This window comes from Scyliorhinus canicula, chromosome 13, assembly GCF_902713615.1.
Source record: "Scyliorhinus canicula chromosome 13, sScyCan1.1, whole genome shotgun sequence".
Taxonomy (NCBI): Eukaryota; Metazoa; Chordata; class Chondrichthyes; order Carcharhiniformes; family Scyliorhinidae; genus Scyliorhinus; species Scyliorhinus canicula.
The window spans coordinates 94836671-94858395 of record NC_052158.1 but is presented as its reverse complement, the minus strand read 5'-3'; the positions used below and the strand labels follow the sequence as shown (position 1 = coordinate 94858395).

The 21725-nt window shown below is 44.5% G+C and overlaps 1 protein-coding gene across 2 annotated transcripts in view; it reads right to left on the bottom strand.

The window, feature by feature from the left end:
* Positions 1-480: 480 nt before the first annotated feature.
* The window catches only part of smc4 (structural maintenance of chromosomes 4), a 76684-nt gene continuing 55439 nt past the window's right edge, over positions 481-21725 (bottom strand). For both annotated transcript variants that reach the window (XM_038815165.1, XM_038815164.1), the window contains exons 17-24: positions 15428-15554; positions 14282-14471; positions 13100-13244; positions 9458-9631; positions 7926-8105; positions 7580-7812; positions 3680-3863; positions 481-963 (exon numbers count right to left, since the gene is read on the bottom strand). In XM_038815165.1, the coding sequence (XP_038671093.1) occupies positions 793-963; positions 3680-3863; positions 7580-7812; positions 7926-8105; positions 9458-9631; positions 13100-13244; positions 14282-14471; positions 15428-15554 (1404 nt within the window). In that variant the 3' untranslated portion in view covers positions 481-792. The remainder of the gene's footprint in view (positions 964-3679; positions 3864-7579; positions 7813-7925; positions 8106-9457; positions 9632-13099; positions 13245-14281; positions 14472-15427; positions 15555-21725) is intronic.

Here is a 21725-nt window from a genome sequence, read left to right as displayed (position 1 = left end):
CGGCAGCAGGGGAAACCCCACCACCTGACAAACGCCCTTACTTGCATCTACCTAAAGGTGTTCCCCAGGGGGAGCCTGAACTTCCCTTTCAGCTCACCCAGGCTCGCAAACTTCCCGTCTATGAATAGGTCCCCCAGCCTCCTGCCCTGTGCCAACTCAGGAACCCGCCATCAATTCTCCCTGGAACAAACCGGTGGTTTCCCCCATATCGGGGATCCCATCGAGGCCCCCACCTCCCCCCTGTGCCGCCTACATTGCCCTCAAATCTTGAGGGTAGCTGCCACCACCAGGCTCGTGGTATACCTCGTCAGAGGGAGCGGAAGCGGCGCCGTTGCAAGCGTTTCCAGGCTCGTACCCACACAGGATGCCATCTCCAGCCTCTTCCCTGCCGCCCCCTCCCCGTCCATTACCCACTTACGCACCATCACTGCGTTATGCCAACTAATTTTTAGTCAAAAGATTGACAACCATGCAGTGAAATGTTTTGGCAATGATCTTTAATATAAAAGTATTCAGCTATCTATAGTATATTAAAACAGTATTTATTCTGCTCACTTACAAAATATATACAGTATGAAAACTTAACAATACATGTTAGTATTTGGGTTATGCATAAGGAGTAACATGGAAATAAGTTGAGAAACTAAATTCCATGTTTATGGTACAAGATTTACACTATCACTTTATGCTGTAATGAACTAGGAAAGATAGCACAAAAGTATCCAAGCATAAAAAAAGATTTCTTTAAAAATCAGTCTATTAAAAAGTTGATGGCATTTCTATCAACTGGTCTCAAGCTGTACTGATTACTTCAGGAAGTGCTTGAAGACTGATGACTTTAGGATTAGTTGCAACACTCTTTGTTGTATTGTGAGTCTTGTAGATTCCAACCAGCCTATCAGCAATTTCAAACATATTGTTTCTCAAAGAAATGATGATGAATTGAGCATTCTTGGTCTGTTCCTAGGGAAAGAAACAGTAAACCCCATCAAGACAGACATTTGTTGAAACATGTGGTGCATAAATTACACCTGCTTTCAATTCGCCAGTTGTCTGACAAGCATGGGAACCAAACAACTGAGATCCATTCAAGTGGTTTGTTTGCTTTGTCTCCTGTTAGGAATACACTACTTACTCAAACCCCAGAGAACTTAAGTGCAGGTTGACAAAGGCATTGAATTGTGTACAGGAGAATTGCACCTGCATTTAATTAGCTTTAACTCTGCAACCTATTTGGCCAGTTTGTGCATCAACTTAAAACTCTATCTGAAGTAGATGGTCTGCCATTCCAGGTTCCATCAATGAATGAGGATGAATCATAGAACTCCTACAATGCAAAAAGAGGCCATTCGCCACATCGCGTCTGCATCGATCCTTGCACAGAGCACCCTACCTAGGCCCACACCATCCCCGCAACCCAAGCTAGCCTTTTCGTGTTCCAACTCTCTTAAGGGGCAATTTAGCATCGCCAATCTATCTACCCTGCGCATCTTTAAATTAACCCAAAATTCCAACTGTCATCGTGAACTTCAATCAGAGAGGGACATTGTTAAGGACAGGGCACTCCTCCATTAACAACTTGTGCTCCCATTAAATACATCACAAAGAAGAGATTTAAATTCCTTCTCCTCAACATGGCGCTGTGGGATGCTGCCTACGTTTTCTGCTGGCACAATTTGGATTCTTCCATTTTCCAAAGCTTTTAACTGCCAACATGTGCTAACTTAAGGGTAACCACTATTGGCATAGATCAAGGTTAACACCATTTATCAGTCTTGGAACTGCAGCTGCTTGAAAGTATTTGATATTTGGTTTCACAAACAATAATTTTTTTATTTATTTATTTTTAAATTTAGAGTACCCAATTAATTTTTTCTAATTAAGGGGCAATTTAGCGTGTTCAATCCACATACCTTGCACATCTTTGGGTTGTGGGGGCGAAACCCACGCAAACACGGGGAGAATGTGCAAACTCCACACGGACAGTGACCCAGAGCCGGGATCGAACCTGGGACCTCAGCGCCGTGAGACTGCAGTGCTAACCCACTGAGCCACCGTGCTGCCCCTCACACAAAATAATTGAAAGCATTTTAGAAGGCATATGCCGCAGAAGATTGATTTAATTAATTTGGCTGAATTTAGATAAAACAGTTACTTTTTCATCAGTTTTCTAATGCAACTTGAATAAACCCAATTATGTCTGCAGATGGCAATTTAAACAGCATGCATTACCACCTCTTCACTGAGATTTCAATTATTAGCAATAACAAGTTTTCAGATTACTTCTTGAATAAAAATAATTTGGCCTTTTAATATATCTATTGGCTTTATTTCACAACTTGTTGGAGGTCAATCATCTCAGTCCCAGGGCATCACTGCAGGAGTTTCTCAGGGTAGTGTCTCAGGCCCAATCATCTTCAGCTGCTTCATCTATGTCCTTCCTTCTAACATAAGGTCAGAAGTGGGGATGTTCGCTGGTGATTGCACAATGTTCACACACAAGAAGCTCATTACCATCCAGGACCAAGAAGCTCATCACCATCCAGGACAAGCAGCCCACTTGACTGGCACCCCTTCCACAACATTCAATCCCTCCACCACTGATGAACAGTGGCAGCAGTGTGTACCATCTACAAGATGCACTGTAGGAACTCACAAAGGCTCCTTTGACAACATCTTCCAAACACATGACTTTTATCATCTAGAAGGACAAAGGCACAAATTATCTGGTAACATCACCACCTAGATGTTCTCCTACAACTCACCCTTATTATTTGAAATATATCACTGTTCCTTCCCTGTCACTGGGTCAAAATCCTGGAACTCTCTCCTCAACAGCACTGTGGATGTAGCTATACCTCAGGGACTGCAGCAGTTCTAGAAGACAGCTCACCACCACTATCTCAAGGGGAATTAGGGATAGGCAATAAATGTTGGTATAGCCAGTGACGCCCACCTAGTGGGCATAAATTAATTTAGAGATAGTGCATTACCTGCAAGTTCTTCCACTGCTGCCCACAGCAACACCCCCTCCCAACATCCCATATCAGCCCCATCTGTCTTCAGTAGAGACAAAAACATTCCATGATACTATTTGATTAGCAAGGGAGTTCTCCTCAGTATCTTGTCCACCATTCACTGCTCAACTGAACCCATACTCAATCCGGTCACTTATTTCATTGTTGTTTGTGTAACTTACTGTGTGCAAAATTGATGACTAATTCCTCCATTATAACACCAAAGAGAAGTGTTCCAATTGTTCTAAAGTGCTTTGGGATGTTGTGAAAAGAGTTATATAAATGAAGGTTTGTTCCTTCTTCTTCCATTCCCAACCACATTCATTACTAAATGGAGAGTGATTTAAAAAAATGCAACATAGTGCTGGCAACATTGTCCCATTTGTATTATATTATGTTAGTCAACATAAGTTCAGGTTATTTTAAGCAGCCTCAATACAAAACAAATCGAATTTACCACATAATTTCAGGTAGAGGATGGTTTCTTACTGAATGGCTCAAAGGCTTGAGACACCAAAAGTCTTTCTGATGTTCTCACTTAACTGGTTGTATTTTTCATTATTACTTCTTAGTGGTTAGGAATAACATTTGCAGTTTTTTCAATGTTCTTATTGTATAAATTTTTTAAGAGTTAGTCTTTTACCCTCTTACTGTATACTTACATAGATATAGTGAGCAACAATTGAAACATTTCTAAAATCCAGTGCCGCATCAATTTCATCCATAAAGTACAAAGGAGTAGGCTTGTAATGGTGAAGGGCAAAAACCAGAGCCAGAGAACTAAGTGTCTTCTCTCCACCAGAAATATTGAAAATTTTTTTCCAACTTTTCTTTGGCGGACGCACACTAAAAAAGAGAGTTTACATTAAGTCATTAAAATATTAATTAAATCTGCTGTATAAAGCAATTTGTTTCTCGAATCCAAACCTATTTGGCTTAGTTAGCAGTAATTTATTTTCCAAACAAGCCTGGCTCCAATAAAATGATGCAATGTCGCTAAAATGCCTAAGTCAAGGGGCAGGTGTGTGGAAAACGGTTAAAGACAAAAATACCAGGTGCCCCCTCCGTTTTATTTAAAAGTAGGCGATGATAATGCAGGTACACTTATTCCTCGACACGGAGAAGATATTGCGGTGGGCACCTGGGAAGATTATGAGATCCGGGTTCACCAGGACCTGGACGAGGAACTGGCGAACAGGGGGTCGGGTTTAATGGGGTCAAGGCTGTTCTCTTTAAGAAGGGGGTGAGGTTTGGGATGCTGTACACGGTCCGCCTCTGGGTGACTCACAACAGCTGAGAGCACTATTTTGGGACACCAGAGGAGGCGATGGAGTTTTTAAGCGACAACGAAGGAGGACATTGAACTGTGGAGGAGGTGAGAAAAGATGTTGGTTCTTTCTGCCTTTTTCGTTCTTATTGTCTATTGGCTATGGGAGAACCTCTCTTTTTTTTTTGAGAGAGATTTTGCTGGGTTCCGTAGCGGGATGATGGAGGTGCATGGAGGGCGACTGCACCTTTTTATTATTTCATTGTTGTTTGTGCTCGGGAGGTGGGCGGGGGTGAGGAATCAGTGGGGGGCAGGAGGGTTAGGCGACATGGGCAGGGGCTGCCAGGCTAGTTAATGGGAGCGCAGTGCGAGGGAGTGGGGGGTTGACAGGTGGTTGGTGTAGCAGAGGGGGATGGGATTGTTGTTTTGAAAGGGGGGGGCTGAATTGGCAGTAAAATGGTCACGTATGTTGGTGCACTTGAGGATCTTGAAGGTTGACGTGGCCGAAACACACTTGAAGATCAGACAAGGCTAAGAAAGGGTGGGTAGGGCAAGTCTTACACTCGGGATTAGATATGGAAGGCGCGGGGGGGTTGCGGTGCTGATAAATAAGCGGGTGACGTTTGAGGCGGGAAATTTTGGCAGTGCGAGAGGAAGGTTCATGATAGTGAGTGGGATGCTGAAGGGGATGCCAGTGGTCTTGGTGAACGTCTATGACTCAAACTGGGACAATGTGGAGTTCATGAAGCGGGTGTTGGGGAAGATCGCGGACCTGGACTCACAACAGTTGATCATGGGAGGGGATTTTAACACGGTCATTGAACCAGGTGTGGGCTGGTCGAGTCCGAGGCAGAGGAGGGTGCCGGCGGTGGCCCGGGAGCTGAAGGGGTTCATGGAAAGTATAGGGCTGGGATGCGGGTGGATCCGTGGAGATTTAAGAAGCTGGAGGCGTAGGAGTTCTCGTACTTCTCCCATGTGCACAGGGTGTATTCGCGGATTGACTACTAACAGGGGCCGTGGACTCGCCAATTGTGGTTTCAGACCACGAGCCGCACTGAGTGGACCTGCAAGTCGACTGGGGAGGCCAGCACCCGCATTGGAGGTGATGGAGAGAGAGAGAGAGAGTGAGTTCAAATTGATCCGGACGCATAGGGAAAAGATGGAACAAGTTGGCAAGTTTGATGGATGAGGTTCTGCGGGTGGACAGGAGGTATTCAGAGGCCCTGGAGGCGAGATTGTTGAAGGAGAGGAAAAAGCTCCAGGTGGTGTTTGGGCTGGTGTCCACAGGTAAGGCAGTGGGGCTGTTGTGGAGGGACAAAGGGGCAATATATAAGCACAGAGAAAAGGCAAGTAGGATGCTGGCCCCCCAACTTAGGAAGCAGGAAGCCCTGGGCCCAGATGGGTTCCCTGTAGAATTTTATACGTTAGCTGGGGATCTGGGACCCCTGCTCGTAAGGGCATATAATGAGGCGAGGGATAAGGGGGAGCTTCCCCACTACATTATCGCAGGCATATATATCCCTAATATTAAAGAAGGATAAAGACCTGGAGGAGTGTGGGTCCTATCGCTCGATACTGTTGCTAAATGTGGATGCCAAATTGCTGGCAAAGATCTTGGGCTCGTGAATTGAGGACTGTGTGCCAGGGGTGATAGGGGAAGAATTGACAGGGTTTGTAAAGGGGGGGCATTTGTCGCCGAACATCAGGAGATTACTGAATGTGATAATGATGGCCCCGGAGGAGCAGGATGTGGAGATTGCAATGGATGCGAAGGTGTTCAATCGGGTGGAATGAGGGTACTTGTGGGAAGTGTTGGGATGATGTCAGGTTTGGGCAGGGGTTTGTGGACTGGGTCCGGATTGTTGTATGGGGCGCCGGTAGCGAATGTACGGACAAATTGGGTGAGCTCGGAGTACTTTGGGCTACACCGCGGGACAAGGCAGGGATGCCCATTCTCCCTGTTGTTTTTTTCCTTGGCAATGGAACCGATCAAGGCTGGGGGCAGGAGAGGTGGCTGGGCGAGCTGCTGTTTAAGGTGGTGAGGGTGAGCTTCAGGTATTTGGGCATCCACATGGCGTGGGGTTGGGAACAACTGCACAAATTGTATCTGGCTCAGTTGATGGAACAGATGAAGGGGGTTTTCAAGTCGGGGCAGGTGCACACATGAAAATGACGGTGCCAAGGAGGTTTTTATTTGTTTTTCAGAACCTCCTGATCTTCATCCCAAATCATTTTTTAGGAAAGTTGATGCTTTGATCTCGGGGTTTGTGTGGGCGGGGAAAATCCCCACGGGTAAAGAAGGGGGAGGCGGGCTGGCCTTGCCAAACATAATGAACTATTATTGGGTAGTGAATATTGCTATGGTAAGGAAGTGGGCAGTGGGGGGAGATCAACATGAGTGCGGATGGAAGCAGCCTCTTGCAGCGGTACGAGTTTGGGGGCATTGTTGACAGTGTCTCTGCCCTTTTTGCCGGCCAAGTACTCCACAAGCATGGTGGTGGTGGCGGCCCTGCGGGTGTGGAGACAGTGGTGGCAGCATTTGAGGTTGGAAGATGCCTCGATGTGGGCACCGATTTGAGGAAATCATAGATTTGCACCCAGGGGTGGGGTTGGATGCAGGGTTTTGGGGGTGGCAACGGGCATGGATCAAGCGGTTTGGGGACCTGTTTGTGGGGGGCAGCCTTTTGTGTTTGAAGGAATTAGTGGAGGAATAGGTACTGCCCAGTGGGAATGGGTTCCGATACTTACAGGTACGGGACTATGTGAGGAAGCAGGTGCCGCTCCAGGACTACAAGATAAGGTGGTATCGAAGGATGTAGTGGGCGAGGGTAAGGTGTCTGAGATTTACAATGAGTTAATGGATAGGAGACGTGAAGCAGAAGTGGGGGTGGGGGGGCATGTCTGAAACTGAAGGGATTTTGGCAAGGTTCGCAGACGTCATGTTCGAAGTGTTGAAGATTCCAGAGTCCAGAAGTGGCGATATTTCGTGTCGGAAGACCGGGGACAAGACACAGGGAGAATATGCAGACAGTGCCCAAGTCAGTAATCGAACCTAGAACCCTGGAGCTGTGACGCAACAGTGCTACTGACTAAAGATCCTGCTGTAAATCTTTAAATAAAATCTCAGGAAAATGCACCTATCCAATCTGTCACCCTGGTAAGCACTTTTTCTGGGTGAGGCTGGCATGTTGGAGGAAGAGAAAAAGGAAAGTGTTTGTTTTCAAAGCTCAGCTAGCATTTGGCTCCAGCTATGTAATTCACACACATTTTTGGGGAAAAAAATCAGTTTCTCTACCTGAACATAATTCCTTCAGAGAAGGGATCTAGACTGTCTACCAACTCCAGCTCAGCATCTCCACCCAGTGTAAGCATTTGGTAATTCTCCTTCAGTTTATTGGTGATCATATTAAACCCAGCCATGAATTCATTAAGTCGTTGTTTCCTCAAGTCTTCAAAGGCACATCTAAACTTATCACGTTCATTAGTGATTTCATCCAGTTCTGCCACACGTCGTAGGTATAGTTCTTCCTGCAGACAATGACCACATTGTGAATGGTAGTCTAGGTCTCATACAAGAACAATTAAAATTTAACCAATAAATAAGAAATCACTGCAATTAAACCAAATATTCTAAAACTTACCTTCTTTTTATATTCTGCAATAGAACCCAAGTTTGGCTTCATTTCCAGACACTTAGCTTCGAGTAATGCAATCTGATTATTTATCACATCTGGATTTTTGATTTCCAAAAGATCTTCCTCACTCAATTCTGGAAGGTCATCTGTCGGTTTGTCAGTAGGGTGTAAAGACATTTTTGATACCTGGGATTAAATTACAGAGCTTTAAAATACAATGAAATATTTTAGTTTAAATTCACTTCTCTACTTGTTCCAATGTCAAAGGAAGTCAAATAAATCCTGGTCAACTATTTCATTAAGCAGATTTTTACTGCAGGCAGTTTAAGTAAACAGGGGGGCGGGGAGAGTGCTTGGTGTCATCCAATCTTTCCAGGAGACTTGAAGGATAGTTGTTTTCTTGCTGACAATATCAGAGAGTCAGGTCTGTCCGCCTGAAGAACCTTTTGTTTGAAGATATTCGCCCCTCCATCTTTAGTTGCAACGCTAGTTTATTACTTTAAATAATTAAAAGCCCTCAAACTAACTATGCTACCCTTCCGAGGGAAAGTTAGGGTGTGATTAGTTGACAGCATCTCGCAGCGAACATCATTAGTAACTCACTAAATTGGGCATTTTTCTGTGTGAGTCTTGACATTAAGTGTTATAATAATAATAATCTTTATTATTGTCACAAGTAGGCTTGTGCAATGAAGTTACTGTGAAAATTCCCTATGCGCCACACTACGGTGCCTGTCCGGGTACACTGAGGGAGAATTCAGAATGTCCAATTCACCTAACAGCATGTCTTTCGGGACTTGCAGGAGCACCCAGAGGAAACCCACGCAGACACAGGGAGAACGTGCAAACTCCACACAGACAGTAACCCAATCCGGGAATCAAACGTGGGACCCTGGCGCTGTGAAGCATCAGTGCTAACTAACCACTGTACTACCGTGCCGTGTTGGTAGGATCTACACTGTAGATAACTTTATAACCAAACTCTCACCAGGCAGATTCCATCCACTACATAAACGAATAGTTTGTTATAAATATTAGGAATTCTAGACTCCAAAAAGAAAATGCTAGAAAATCTCAGCAGGTCTGGCAGCATCTGTAGGGAGAGAGAAGAGCTAACGTTGAGGCTAGATGACCCTTTGTCAAAGGAATTCTAGACTGTTTCTTACTGTGGGGATGTACCGCCACCACAGGGACTAAAGAGGTTCAAGGTGGCAGCTCACCACCTTCTTTTGGATAATTAGGGATGGTCAATAAATGCTGGTTTTGCCAGCAACATCCACATCCTGTAAATAATCTTTTTAAAAGCCACTTCATATTAGGGGAGTTGAACTATTCGGAAATAATTTAAAAAAAAATTAGAGTACCCACTTAATTTTTTTCTAATTAAGGGGCAATTTAGCATTGCACGTCTTTGGGTTGTGGCCGGATAGTGATGCAGGGCCGTGATCGAACCCGGTTCCTCAGCGCCGTGAAGCAGCAGTGCTAACCACGGTGCCACCATGTTGCCCCCGAAATCATTTTTATTTGTTCACCCTTACTTCTCTTTGCCAGAATTTCATCTTTGATTGGTGCTCTGCAATGTGCCCGTCTATCTGTTCCAACTTTAGTCGTATATTGAGAGTTTCTTTCTGAAGTGCTTGTTGTTCTTCCTGAATTGCTTTCAGCTCTTGAAGTAAACAATTATGCTCTTCAGTCACCGATACTAATGATTCCTATGTAAAACAGCAAAAGGGAATGCTCAATGTAAGACCCAAAAGGATCCTTAAAATCACACCAGATAGCTGTTCAACATTTCAGCCATCCTACTAATCATTCTCATTTACCTTTTAGTAACAACTTTAATCCAACCTATAGTAAAATGCTGAAAAAACTCGGAACAAATATGTGGTAAAATAATAACTTGATCATGAAGTAACTGGACTACACTTGTACACAGGCATTCACAAAGATTATATTCAATGGTCCTGTCAAATGATGTCAATTTGTATATGGAACAGTTGATTTGTGAATTGCAATTTGTTTTTCAGAGGATAAGACAGACCTCAGTGGCTACGAGCCACAGTACCAAACAACAAACCAAATTAAGATGTAAAATTACAAGATATAAGAATAGTCCAATGCCACACCTCATCAGCCAACAAATGATTGTTAAAAAGACCCTAATCTAATGGATAATACGTTATTTTACTCTGCTCTCCTCATTTTAAAATTATTTTACTTGGAGAAATGATGGATTGCTAAATTTAGCTCAATTCACTTGGAAGTCTATTTTAAATATACATTTTAATGACGATAAAACTCAAACAATGCAGCTTTACAGAGCTTATACTATTCCACGTCACATCCCACATACATATACTTAAAATGTAAACCAAACTGATATGTGGTTTCAAAAACTAATTATACATTGTACACAAAACAATTCCACTCATCAATCTTTGCAAGAACCAAAGGCTTGTAACATGGGTAGGTATCAGAACTGAATATTTATTTTGTAGTGAATATATATTTCTCTTTACAACTGTTTTGGAATATAGGAACAGGTGATTCAGCCCTTTGAGCCTGCTCCGCCATTCAATAAGATCATGGCTGATCTGGCTGTGGTCTCAAATCCATATTGCAATCTGTTCCCTATAACTCATAACTCCATTGTCTATCAAAAATCTGTCTAACTCGGCCTTGAATAAATTCAATGACCCAGCCTCTACTGTTTTCTGGGGAAGACAATTCTACACATTAACAACCTTAAATGGAGACTTTCTTAAACTGTGTCCCCCTAGTTCTAGCTTCTCCCTATCAAGCTCAGGATCTTGTATGTTTCAAAAAGATTCATAGAATCATAGAATTTACAGTGCAGGAGGCCATTCAGCCCATCAAGTCTGCACCGGCTCCCTGAAAGAGCACCCTACTTAAGCCCAGATTGCCTCTCATTCTTCAAAATTCCAATGGGCATGGGTCCAACCAGTTCAACCTTTCTTCATAAGAGAATCTGGGGTGGTGTTCCCGATTGAGGGCAGGGGACAGGAAAGGAGACATGGGGAGTTGCCATTTAGGGTGGTGTACGTGAGTTTCAGGTATTTGGTTATGGAAATGGCGAAGTTGCATAAATTGAACTTGGCTTGGCTGGTGCAGCAGATGAAGGCGGACTTTAAGAGTGGGATGTGCTGCTGCTGTTAGGGCAGGTGCAGTCAGTGAAAATTACGGTGCTGCCAAGGTTTCGGTTTGTATTTCAGAACCTCCAAATCTTTGTTCCCAAGTCATTTTTAGGAAGGTCAATGGGCTGATCTCAGGTTGTGTGTGGGCGGGGAAGACCCCACGGATGTGGTGCGTTTTTTTTTGGAGTGGGGGCAAACGGGCTGGCGTTGCCAAACATGACTAACTATTATTGGGCAGCGAACATTGCAATGGTAAGGAAATGGGCTGTGGGGGAAGAGGTCGGTGTGGGGGCGGCATTGTGTAGGGGTACATATTTGGGGGCTTTGCTGTTGCCGCCTTTACCGTTCTCACCGGCCAGTTATTCTGCGAGCCCATTGGTGTTGTTGGTCCTAAGGATGCGGGGCAGTGGAGGCAGCACTGTGGGCTGGAGGGTGCCTTGGTGTGGCGTCGGTCTGTGCCGGTGGGGTGGATGCGAGGTTTAGGGGATGGCGGCAGGCAGGGATTGAGTGCTTTGATGACTTGTTAATAGAGGGCACATTTGCGATGCTGGAGGACCTGCTGTCCTTTCCTGGGCTGCCGCCCCTGTGGTTGCAGGATAAGAAGCTGTCGAAGAACAAAATAGGGGAAGAGACGGTATCAGATATCGTTGAGCTGATGAAGTGGCAGGGAGTCCTGGTGGGGGGATATCAAGTATAAATGGGAGGAGGAGCTGGGGGCTGGGACGTGGGCAGAGGGCTTGCGGAGGGTGAACGAGTCCTCATCATGTGCGAGATTAATCCTCATCCAGTTTAAAGTGGTACATAGGGCTCGTATGACGGTGGCGAGGATGAGTAAAGGTAAAGGATAGGCATGGGCAGTGCGCGCGAATCCACATGTTCGAGATTGAGGGGGTTCTGGCAGGGGCTCTCGGGCATGATGTCTGAGGTGCTGGATGCGGAGGTGGTTCAGAGTCCAGAAGTGGCGATATTTGGGGTGTCAGAAGACCCAGGAGTCCAGGGGGCGAGAGAGGCCAATGTTTTGATCTTTGCCTCCCGATAGCCCAGAGACAGATTTTGCTAGGGTGGTGGGACTCGGAGCCGCCCTGCAGTGAGCGACCTGGCAGAATTCCTGAGGCTGGAGAAGATCAAGTTCATTTTGAGGGTGTCGGTAGAGGGGTACACCTGGAGGTGGAAACCATTTATTGATTTCTTTAAGGAAGATTTAGGGGTCAGAAAGGGGGTTGGGGGGGGTAAAGGGTGTTAAAATAGGTAGGATGGGAGGTGGGTCGGCGTCGGTGGGGTACGGTTGTTCATTGAGTTGTTCTGTTCTGATTTTCTGTGTGTATGTGAAAATGCCTTGAAAAAAATATTTTCTAAAAAAATATAATTTCTCTACAAAAGGAAACAGTTTTTCGGCATCTAAATGATTAATGCACTATTTTAAATGCCTTTGATTAAACCTTCTTATAACATCTTGTTTCCATGACAAGCTTCTAGTGTCTTCCAGTTTAAGTGCCATTTGAAAACTTGGATGTACAACTCTCTCCCATCATCCAAGGTATTAATGTATAGTAACATAACTTATATTCGCTACCTATTGCTCCTCCGCTGGCAGCCCTGTCTTCAACTGTGTAAACCTCTCATTCTGAAAGTTATTCCTTAAACCTTTACACCTCCCTTCAAGGGCATTCTTAAAGCCCACTTCTGATCTAGCTTTTGGTCACGCTAAATATCTTGCTCTGGCTCATGTCCTTTTTGGTCTGTTTAAGCATCTTGGGACATGATTCTACATGAAAGACATTATATAAATCATAAATTTGTTGACTAATAAGGCCAAAAGCTCTAACAAATTTTAACCAAATAGCAACGGCTTTGTACCAGTAAGCAACCTTTTGGTTAGTGCAGTGGTTGTGTGTGCTGAAACAAAAAGAGTTTGCAGGCCGTATCTTAGTAACAATCATCAAATTATAACTGTTCTTAAACGAAGATGGTGGATTCACAGTTGTGGGTGGTACAGTTCATTTATTGAACTACCCAATGTTGTACCTGAGCTTCAGTGCATTCTTTCAGTACAATGGCACCCTTTTCCTCCACTTGCTTTAATTCTTCTGTTAGGTTTTCAATATCCTTTTTGTTCTCTTCAATTTCTTCTTCTGATCGATTCACTGCTTCTTCTGCCTTTTTAAAGTTCCTAGAAGAGAATGTTTGCTGTAAGTTGCATGAATATTAAATTAATGAAAATTAATCAGAAAATAAACTATAAGGGCAGCATGTGGTGCAGTGGTTAGCACTGGGACTGCGGTGCTGAGGACCTGGATTCGAATCCCGTCCGTGGGTCATTGTCCGTGCGGAGTTTGCACATTCTCCCCATGTCTACTTGGGTTTCAGCCCCACAACCCAAAGATGTGCAGGTTAGGTGGATTGGCCACACTAAATTGTCCCTTAATTGGAATAAAACAGATAATTGTGTACTCTAAATTTACAAAAAAAAAGAAAACAAACTATGGGCAGAATTTCCCCCAAAAATGAAAGTATAATTTTGGGCGTGAATATCATTGCAATTCCCGTGGAAATCTGCCCACACTTCGATATTTTTTTTGCGGGAGATTTGGTTTGTGGCGCGCTGATCTCAAAAGTGACAGTAAACCCCCCCCCCCCCCCCCATAGAGATCTCTGCCTCTACCACCACTATCATGGCCACTGTCGAATCCCCCCCCCCCCCCCCCCCCCCCCCCGCTAAATGACCCCCCCTCCCCCCACGGTCACGGTGACAGACATTCCACATGGGGTCATTCTCAATTCTACCTGCCATATCCCTGACCACCCTGGGGCTACTATGCCCTTAGAGCCTCCACCCCCCCGCCATGGTCTCCAGTGGTGGAGGCCAGTAGTGATTCCCACCGGCTTCACATTGCGCCAACGGATGGCAGCTGGGAGAATTCAGCTTAAAGCTGATTCTCAATATGGTAATGCTGCTTTTAATAACCCCATCATGCTAACTGCAGCTGGCCTGGAGTATCGCGCTCTGTTCGACACCCAGCGCAGACACCGTTTCTGGCGTCTCCCGCTATTCTCCTGACATCGGATTTGCAACGTGGCTAGAAAACTGCCCCTATGTTTTCCCTTCATCAGCAAAAGACAAAAAGGTGCGAATATGAATACTGCAAATAAAAGTGCCTGAACACACAATATTAATTATACTCCAAAGCAGTTTCAGATAGGACTTACCTTCCTGCTGTTTTGATAGCAACCTGGGCCTTTGTAATGGATGAAACACAGTCATCAATTTCTTTGTTAATTTTGTCTAGTTTATCCTGTTGAGTTTTAAGTTTTTTATTGTTGATGTCAATAATGAGTGTGTGCAACCGTTTAACCTCTGCCTCAACTTTACCAGCCATTGCTGCAGCATTTTCGTACTCTGGAAAAACAGTCCAATGGTTAGTTTCCATTTGTCAAAACATTGCAGACACAATTACAAGATGTAATTCTATTCAATTGTACCACAAAACAGACTTTTTAAATAGATCACGGTAACCATTCACATGGAATTCCTTCTGAATGTTACCTTTCTAATCATGACACTTTATCATAATTTATACCCAATTAGCTCCATACTATCTTAATAACACTAAGCTGTAATAAGTCAAAGGCACCAAGTGTATCATTCAATATATTTTTAATTATTCCATCTCAAATAATTGATTTCATACACACAAAAATAAAGGTATAATTATCTGTCTTTGAAACAAATGTTATTATTTTGAAACCATGGGCTTGATCTTTCAGTTGGCAGCATTTCCGCTGCCCCCAAAGATTTACCCTACCTGACGGAACTGCCTAATTCTTCCAGGATCTTCCAATTCTGGCTGACACACTGGCAGCGTAGCATCTCCAGACTAACTCCAGTAAGCAGGGTAGAGCCAGAAGAAGAGGATATGACTCTTTATTATGACAGTACTCTGTGTTAAGTATTTAAAGGTCCAATCTTTTAATAAATGTGTCAGTGCACGAGTGGGTAGGCAAAGCAAGGGTAATTGAGAGGATGGTAATGTCGGGGGCTGTAGTGCTGGGCACATTGAATCGCAATCAGTGTTCGACGCGCCAAACTGACTGACTGACCTGAAGATCAGGGCCCCAAATGAAAATTAATCTATGAAATAATTTATTGTTTTGGGACAGAAAAGGACATAGTCAAGTGGGATCCTAGATGACATGTAGGAGTCGAGAAAATAACTACAATGGCTTTAGATATTTTACTTAATTGATATTATTTATCAAGGCAAGTATTGCTCATTTAGTTAAGAGGTATTGCAACTTTTCCAGCTCGCAAAACTTAAAATAAGAGAAATAGTAAAGGATGCAAAGGCAACTAACCTTTCATAAAAGCTTCCAGTGTTTTCTGCAGCTCTTTTTGTTTGTTCTGATCAGGAGCTGCTGCTGCCACATTTGCTTCAAAGTCTTTCACTTGAACTGTCAAGTGAACTTGCTGCTCAGTCAGGCCCTAAATTAATAAACAAGTGCACCAAACAGATCAGAGATCTATGCAAAAATTCTCCAAATGGCAGTTTCCATAAACCGCAAGTCAATCCTGCGCACTTTATCGCCATCAACAATTGCTTTGGATCAGAACAGTTGACTCTCAAGGAGACAATTCAGCTTACCTTTGTTACCCTTTCTGATGCACTCAAGCAGTGGCATTCTCACACATGGCTGTGTTGACAGACCGTGACTGGGACTTTCTGGGGGGCTGCCCGATGGCGTGCTGAATCAGGCGTCGTGACAAAAACAGATTTCACACCAGCTGTGAAACCCGTTCAAAGTCTCTCAGCCCACGCTGCCGAGGTCCCCTCCCAGAACCGGCAGGAAAATGCAAATAGCTCATTAGAGCTGTTTTGCATGTGATTTACAGGTGGAACGCCCAATTAATCTTTGCCAGCAACCCAGGGTGAGAGGTGGTGGTGGTGGGCGGTGGAAGCTGTAGCAACATTTGGCCCCGCCCTTCTCAGTTCCATTGCGAACTCTGGTGTGCACTGAAAACCCAATTGAGGGCAAGATTTAAAAAAATTAATTCATTTATTTTTTGAGTGCCACTGAATGGTGCGGTGGGGTCACTCTTAGCGCCAACAGGAATCACTCTGGTTTTGTTGTCCTGTGTCCTGGAAATTATCTTGTTCTACAAAAGTTTTTAACATCTGTTCTCCATTTCCTCCACCATCGCCTTCTGATTTCCATTTCTTACATCACCATCCACAACAATTGTGATAGGAACACGGACCTATTTGTCACGAAGACCAATGCCACCCAGTCAGCTACTCGGTCACCTGTCCACCCTTTCCCTCGCTCAGTGAACACCTCTTTCAAGGCTTCATTCTGAAGTAGTCCTGAATGTACTTTCCTCTAGTTTTTCTCCAATTTCCCTTCATGCCCTCTCAGAGATCATCTTCTCCACAAGACCCAAATTCTGTTCTCTCGACCCCATTCCCAGGGCCCTACTGACCACCTAATTTCTCCCACCTTAGCTAATGTTAATGCTCCTCTCCCTTCAGGCTCATCGCTCATTCTTCAAATCTGTTGTTATTATCCTCCCAAAAACTAATCCCCATCTCCTCTAGTCCTTGCGAACTGGCTCATTACTAACCTTTCTCTCAAAGTCCTTCTACATGTCATTACCTCTCAAATTTGCCCATTTTCTCCAGAAATCCATGTTTGAATCCATCACGTTTCCACTCTTACCACAGTATCAAAATGGCTCAGTCACAAATGACATTCAAACATTGTCTAAGCTGGGTCAGAGTGCATTTTCCCAGTCCCATTCTTATCTATCCCATTATAGCTCGAGAATCAGTGCAATTGCTTCTCTCCTTGCACCTGCAGTATCTCTGGTGCCCCACAGGATCTATTTCTTAGTCCCTCTTATTTCTTATTTACATGCTGTCACTGAAGGACATCACCCAAAACAAGACAGTTTTCATAGGTACAAGGATGTAACCCAGTTCCATTCCACCACTGTCTCCTATCACGACTGGCGCAACAGAAATAATTTGATTACATATAGGAAATATAAAGCCATTGTCTTCCATCCTCGCCAGAAATTCAGTTTCCTAGCCACTAACTTTGTCCCTCTGCCTGGCATCTGTGAGGTTGAACCAGACTGTTTGCAACCTTGACATCATATTGGACAGAGATGAATTTCCAACCACATATCTGTGCGATCATTAAGACTGCCTTTTATTACCTCCACACCACTGCACAACTCCACCCCTCAGCTCATCTACTGCTAAAATTCTCATCTATGCCTTCACTACCATTAGATCTCACTACTATAAGTCATAGCAAGCCAGCCTCTCCATTCTACCCTACAGAAACTCAAGGTCATCCAAACTCTGCTGTCCATGTTCTAATTTGCACCAAGTCCAGTTCATTCATCATCCACGTGTTTGTAGACCTACAATGGCTCTGGTTTAAGCAATGTCTTGATTTTAAAATTCTCATTCTTGTTTCCAAATGTCCCCATGGCTCAATTCTTTTTGTAATCCCTTCCATCCACACAACCCTTCAAGATATTTACATTGCTATAATTCTGACTCTTCAGCACCCAAAATTTTAAACCATCCAAGTGTCCATGACTTCAGCTGCCTGGGACTCGAGCATTGGTATTCCCACCCTAAAACGTCTTCACATTTCTTTCCTCCATTAAGATCCTCCTCAAAAACGACCTCTAAATGAGATTTTGGTCATCTGCTCTAATATTTTCTTGTGGCTTGATGGCATACCTAATTTAATAAAGTCCCATAGAGAACATTAAAAGCACTATATAAATTCAAATATTGTTGCATAGATGAAGTTTATTTCAAGTGATTGCAGTGCAACTGGTATAGATGGGGCTGGTTTAGCCCACTGTGCTAAATAGCTGGCTTTTAAAGCAAACCAAGCAGGCCAGCAGCATGGTTCGATTCCCGTAACAGCCTCCCCGAACAGGCGCCAGAATGTGGCGACTAGGGGCTTTTCACAGTAACTTCATTTGAAGCCTACTCGTGACAATAAGCGATTTTCATTTCATTTCATTTCAAATGTCCACCAACTGCCGACACCAGATAACAGAATAGGGACTAGATTTTGAAGAATTTCTTCCAGCTCAACATCCAGGAATATGAAATTCTAAAATTATAATGCTAGTCACCAAAGCCAACTGACCTTAATGTTGAGAACAGAGGTTGGGAACTCCAAGTCCTGACAGACCTCAGAGTTCCTGCACATGTGTGGACTGGAAGCAGGCTGCGCATGAGCAACTCAGCATCAAGTTCTTGAGTCGAGAACAGCCTCAACACACCTGCATATAAATCAAATGGTGGAAAGACCCGTGTCATTTCACCAGGGATCACAGCGCCATTGTAGACAAGTGTCCCAGACAGCGATTGCAAAAAAGAAAGGCAACAGGGACAGGTCCCAATAGAGAGTCCCAAGTCAGTGTACAAAGACAGGTCCAAATTAAGTTGACAGAGAATCAGAGAAAGAGGCAACAAGCAGGAAAAGAGCTGCTGTCAGCACAGAAGTGAAGACTCATAAGAAGACCTGGCAATCAAAGGCGGCAGCAGAAGGCCGTTCCCCTTCAAAACAAGTATACCGCTTTGGATGTTGTTGGGAAGGCCATAGTGGCCAGGTCTCTGGGGGAGAATAGAAAAGCGATAGTGATAGGAGACTCAATGGTTAGGGGATAGGAGATTCTGTGGTCGCAAGCAAGACTCCTGGAAGGGATGTTGCCTCCCGGGTGTCAGGGTCAGGGATGTCTCGCATCGAGTCTACAGGATTCTTAAGGGGGAGCAACCAGAAGTCGTGGTGCACATAGGCGCCGACGACAGTGAGGCAAGGAACAGAGAGCGAGTGCAGCTGACCATGTGGCTACAGGGCTGGTGCAGGAGGGAAGGCTTGACCTGTATATGAAGGACGGGTTGCACCTAAACTGGAGGGGCACCAATATCCTGGGCGGGAGGTTTGCTAGAGCTCTTTGGGAGGATTTAAACTAGTTTGGCAGATGAATGGAAACCAGAGCTACGGATCAGAGAATAGGGTAACTGTTGAACAGGCAGAAATAGTATGCAGCAAGTCTGTGAGGGAGGATAGACAATTGATAAGGCAAAGTTGTACTCAGTGGGATGGGTTAAAGTCTGCCTGTTTCATTGCAAGGAGTGTCAGGACTAAGGGAAATGAACTTAAGAGCATGGATCAGTACTTGGAACTACAACATTGTGGCCATTACGGAGACATGAATTTCACAGGGGCAGGAATGGTTGTTAAATGTTCTTAGATGTTTTAGGGAAGGAGGTAAAAGAGGAGGGGGAGTGGCACTGTTAGGGAGTGCATCACAGCTGCAGAAAAGGAGGTAGTCGAGGAAGGTTTGTCGACTGCGTCAGTATGGGTTGAAACCAGAAACAAGAAAGGAACAGTTACTTTATTGTGAGTTTTTTATAGACGCCCAAAAGCAGCACAGATGGAGGAACAGATTGTGCAGCAAATCTGGGAACGGTGCAGAAGTAACCGAGTTGTTGTCATGCGTGACTTTGACTTCCCTAATATTGACTGGAACCTCCTTAGTGCAAATGGTTTGGATGGAGCAGATTTTGTCCGGTGTGTCCAGGAAGGATTCCTGACTCAATGTGTAGATAGGCCGACTGGGGAGAGGACATATTGGATTTGGTCCTTGGCAACGAACCAGGTCAGGTGTCAGATGTCTCGGTGGGAGAGCATTTCGGTGACAGTGACCAGAACTCCTTGACCTTTACCACAGTCATGGAGAGGGATAGGAACAGGCAGTATGGGAAGATATTTAATTGGGGGATGGGAAATTATACTGCTATGAGACAGGAGCTGAGGTGCATAAATTGGGAACAGATTTTCTCAGAGAAACGCACAACAGCAATGTGGGGGTTGTTGCTGTGAATGCTGGATAGTTTTGTCCCACTGAGACAAGGAAGGAATGGTAAGGTGAAAAAGCCTTGGGTGACAAGAGAAGTGGAGCTTCTAGTCAAGGGGCTGGTTTAGCTCACTGGGCTAAATAGCTGGCTTTTAAAGCAGACCAACAGCATGGTTTGATTCCCGTACCAGCCTCCCCGGACAGGCGCCAGAATGTGGCGACTAGGGGCTTTTCACAGTAACTTCATTGAAGCCTACTCGTGACAATAAGCGATTTTCATTTCAAGAGCAAGAAGGAAGCTTACTTAAAATTAAGGAAGCAAGGATCTGGCATGGCTCTAAAGGGTTACAAGGTAGCCTGGAAGGAACTCAAAAATTGACTTAGGAGAGCTAGAAGGGAGCATGAAAAGGTCCTGGTAGAAAGGATTAGGGAAAACCCACGGTCTACAATTAATGTGAGAAATAAGAGGATGATCAGGGTGAGAGTAGGGCCGATCAGGGATTGTGGTGGGAGGGGTAGCCCTAAATAAATATTTTTACTTCAGTATTCACTAGAGAGAGGGACGTTGTTGCTCGTGAGAACAGCATGAAACAGGTTAATAGGTTCGAAAAGGTTGATATTAAGGAGGATGTGCTGGAAATTTTAAAAAGCATCAGGATAGATGGGTCCCCTGGGCCAGATGGGACAAACCCAACGTTACCATGGGAAGCAAGGGAGTAAATTGCTGCGCAGTTGGCGATGATCTTTGCTTCCTCACTCACCACTGGAGTAGTACCAGATGATGGGAGGGACGCAAATGTTTTACCGCTATTCAAGAAAGGGAATAGGAAAATCCCTGGGAACTACAGACCAGTCAGTCTTACATCTGTGGTAAGCAAAATACTGGAAAGGATCTTGAGAGATAGGATTTATGCTTATTTAGAAAAACGTAGTTTGATTACAGAAAGTCAGCATGGCTTTGTGAAGTGCAGGTCATGACTCACAAGCCTAATTGAATTCCTTGAGGATGTGACGAGACACATCACATTGATGAAGGTTGGGCAGTGGATGTGGTGTATATGGGTTTCAGTGAAGCATTTGACAAGGTTCCCCATGGTAGGCTCATTCAGAAAGTCCGGGGGCATGGGACACATGGGTTTTTATAAATGACTTGGATGAGGAAGTGGAAGGGTGGGTTAGTAAGTTTGCCGATAACACGAAGGTTGGGGGAGTTGTCGATAGTGTTGTTGCAGGTTACAACAGGACATTGACAGGATGCAAAGCTGGGCTGAGAAATGTCAGATGGAGGTCAACCTTGATAAATGTGAAGTAATTCATTTTGGAAGGACAAATTTGAATGCTGAATACAGGGTTAAAGGCAGGATTGTTGGAAGTGTGGAGGAACAGAGGAATCTTGGGGTCCACGTATATAGATCCCGCAAAGTTGCCACCCAGGTTGATAGTGTTGTTAAGAAGGTGTATGGTGTGTTGGCTTTCATTAACAGAGGGATTGAGTATAAAAGCCGCGAGGTTTGCTGCAGCTCTATAAAACCCTGGTTAGACCACACTTGGAATATTGTGTCCAGTTCTGGTCGCCTCATTATAGGAATGATGTGGATGCTTTGGAGAGGGTGGAGAGGAAATGTACCAGGATGCTGCCTGGACTGGAAGGCATGTCTTATGAAGAAAAGCTGAGGGAGCTAGGGCTTTTCTCACAGGAGCGAAGAAGGGAGGTGACTTTATAGAGGTGTACAAGGTGATGAGAGGCATGATGTGGAGATG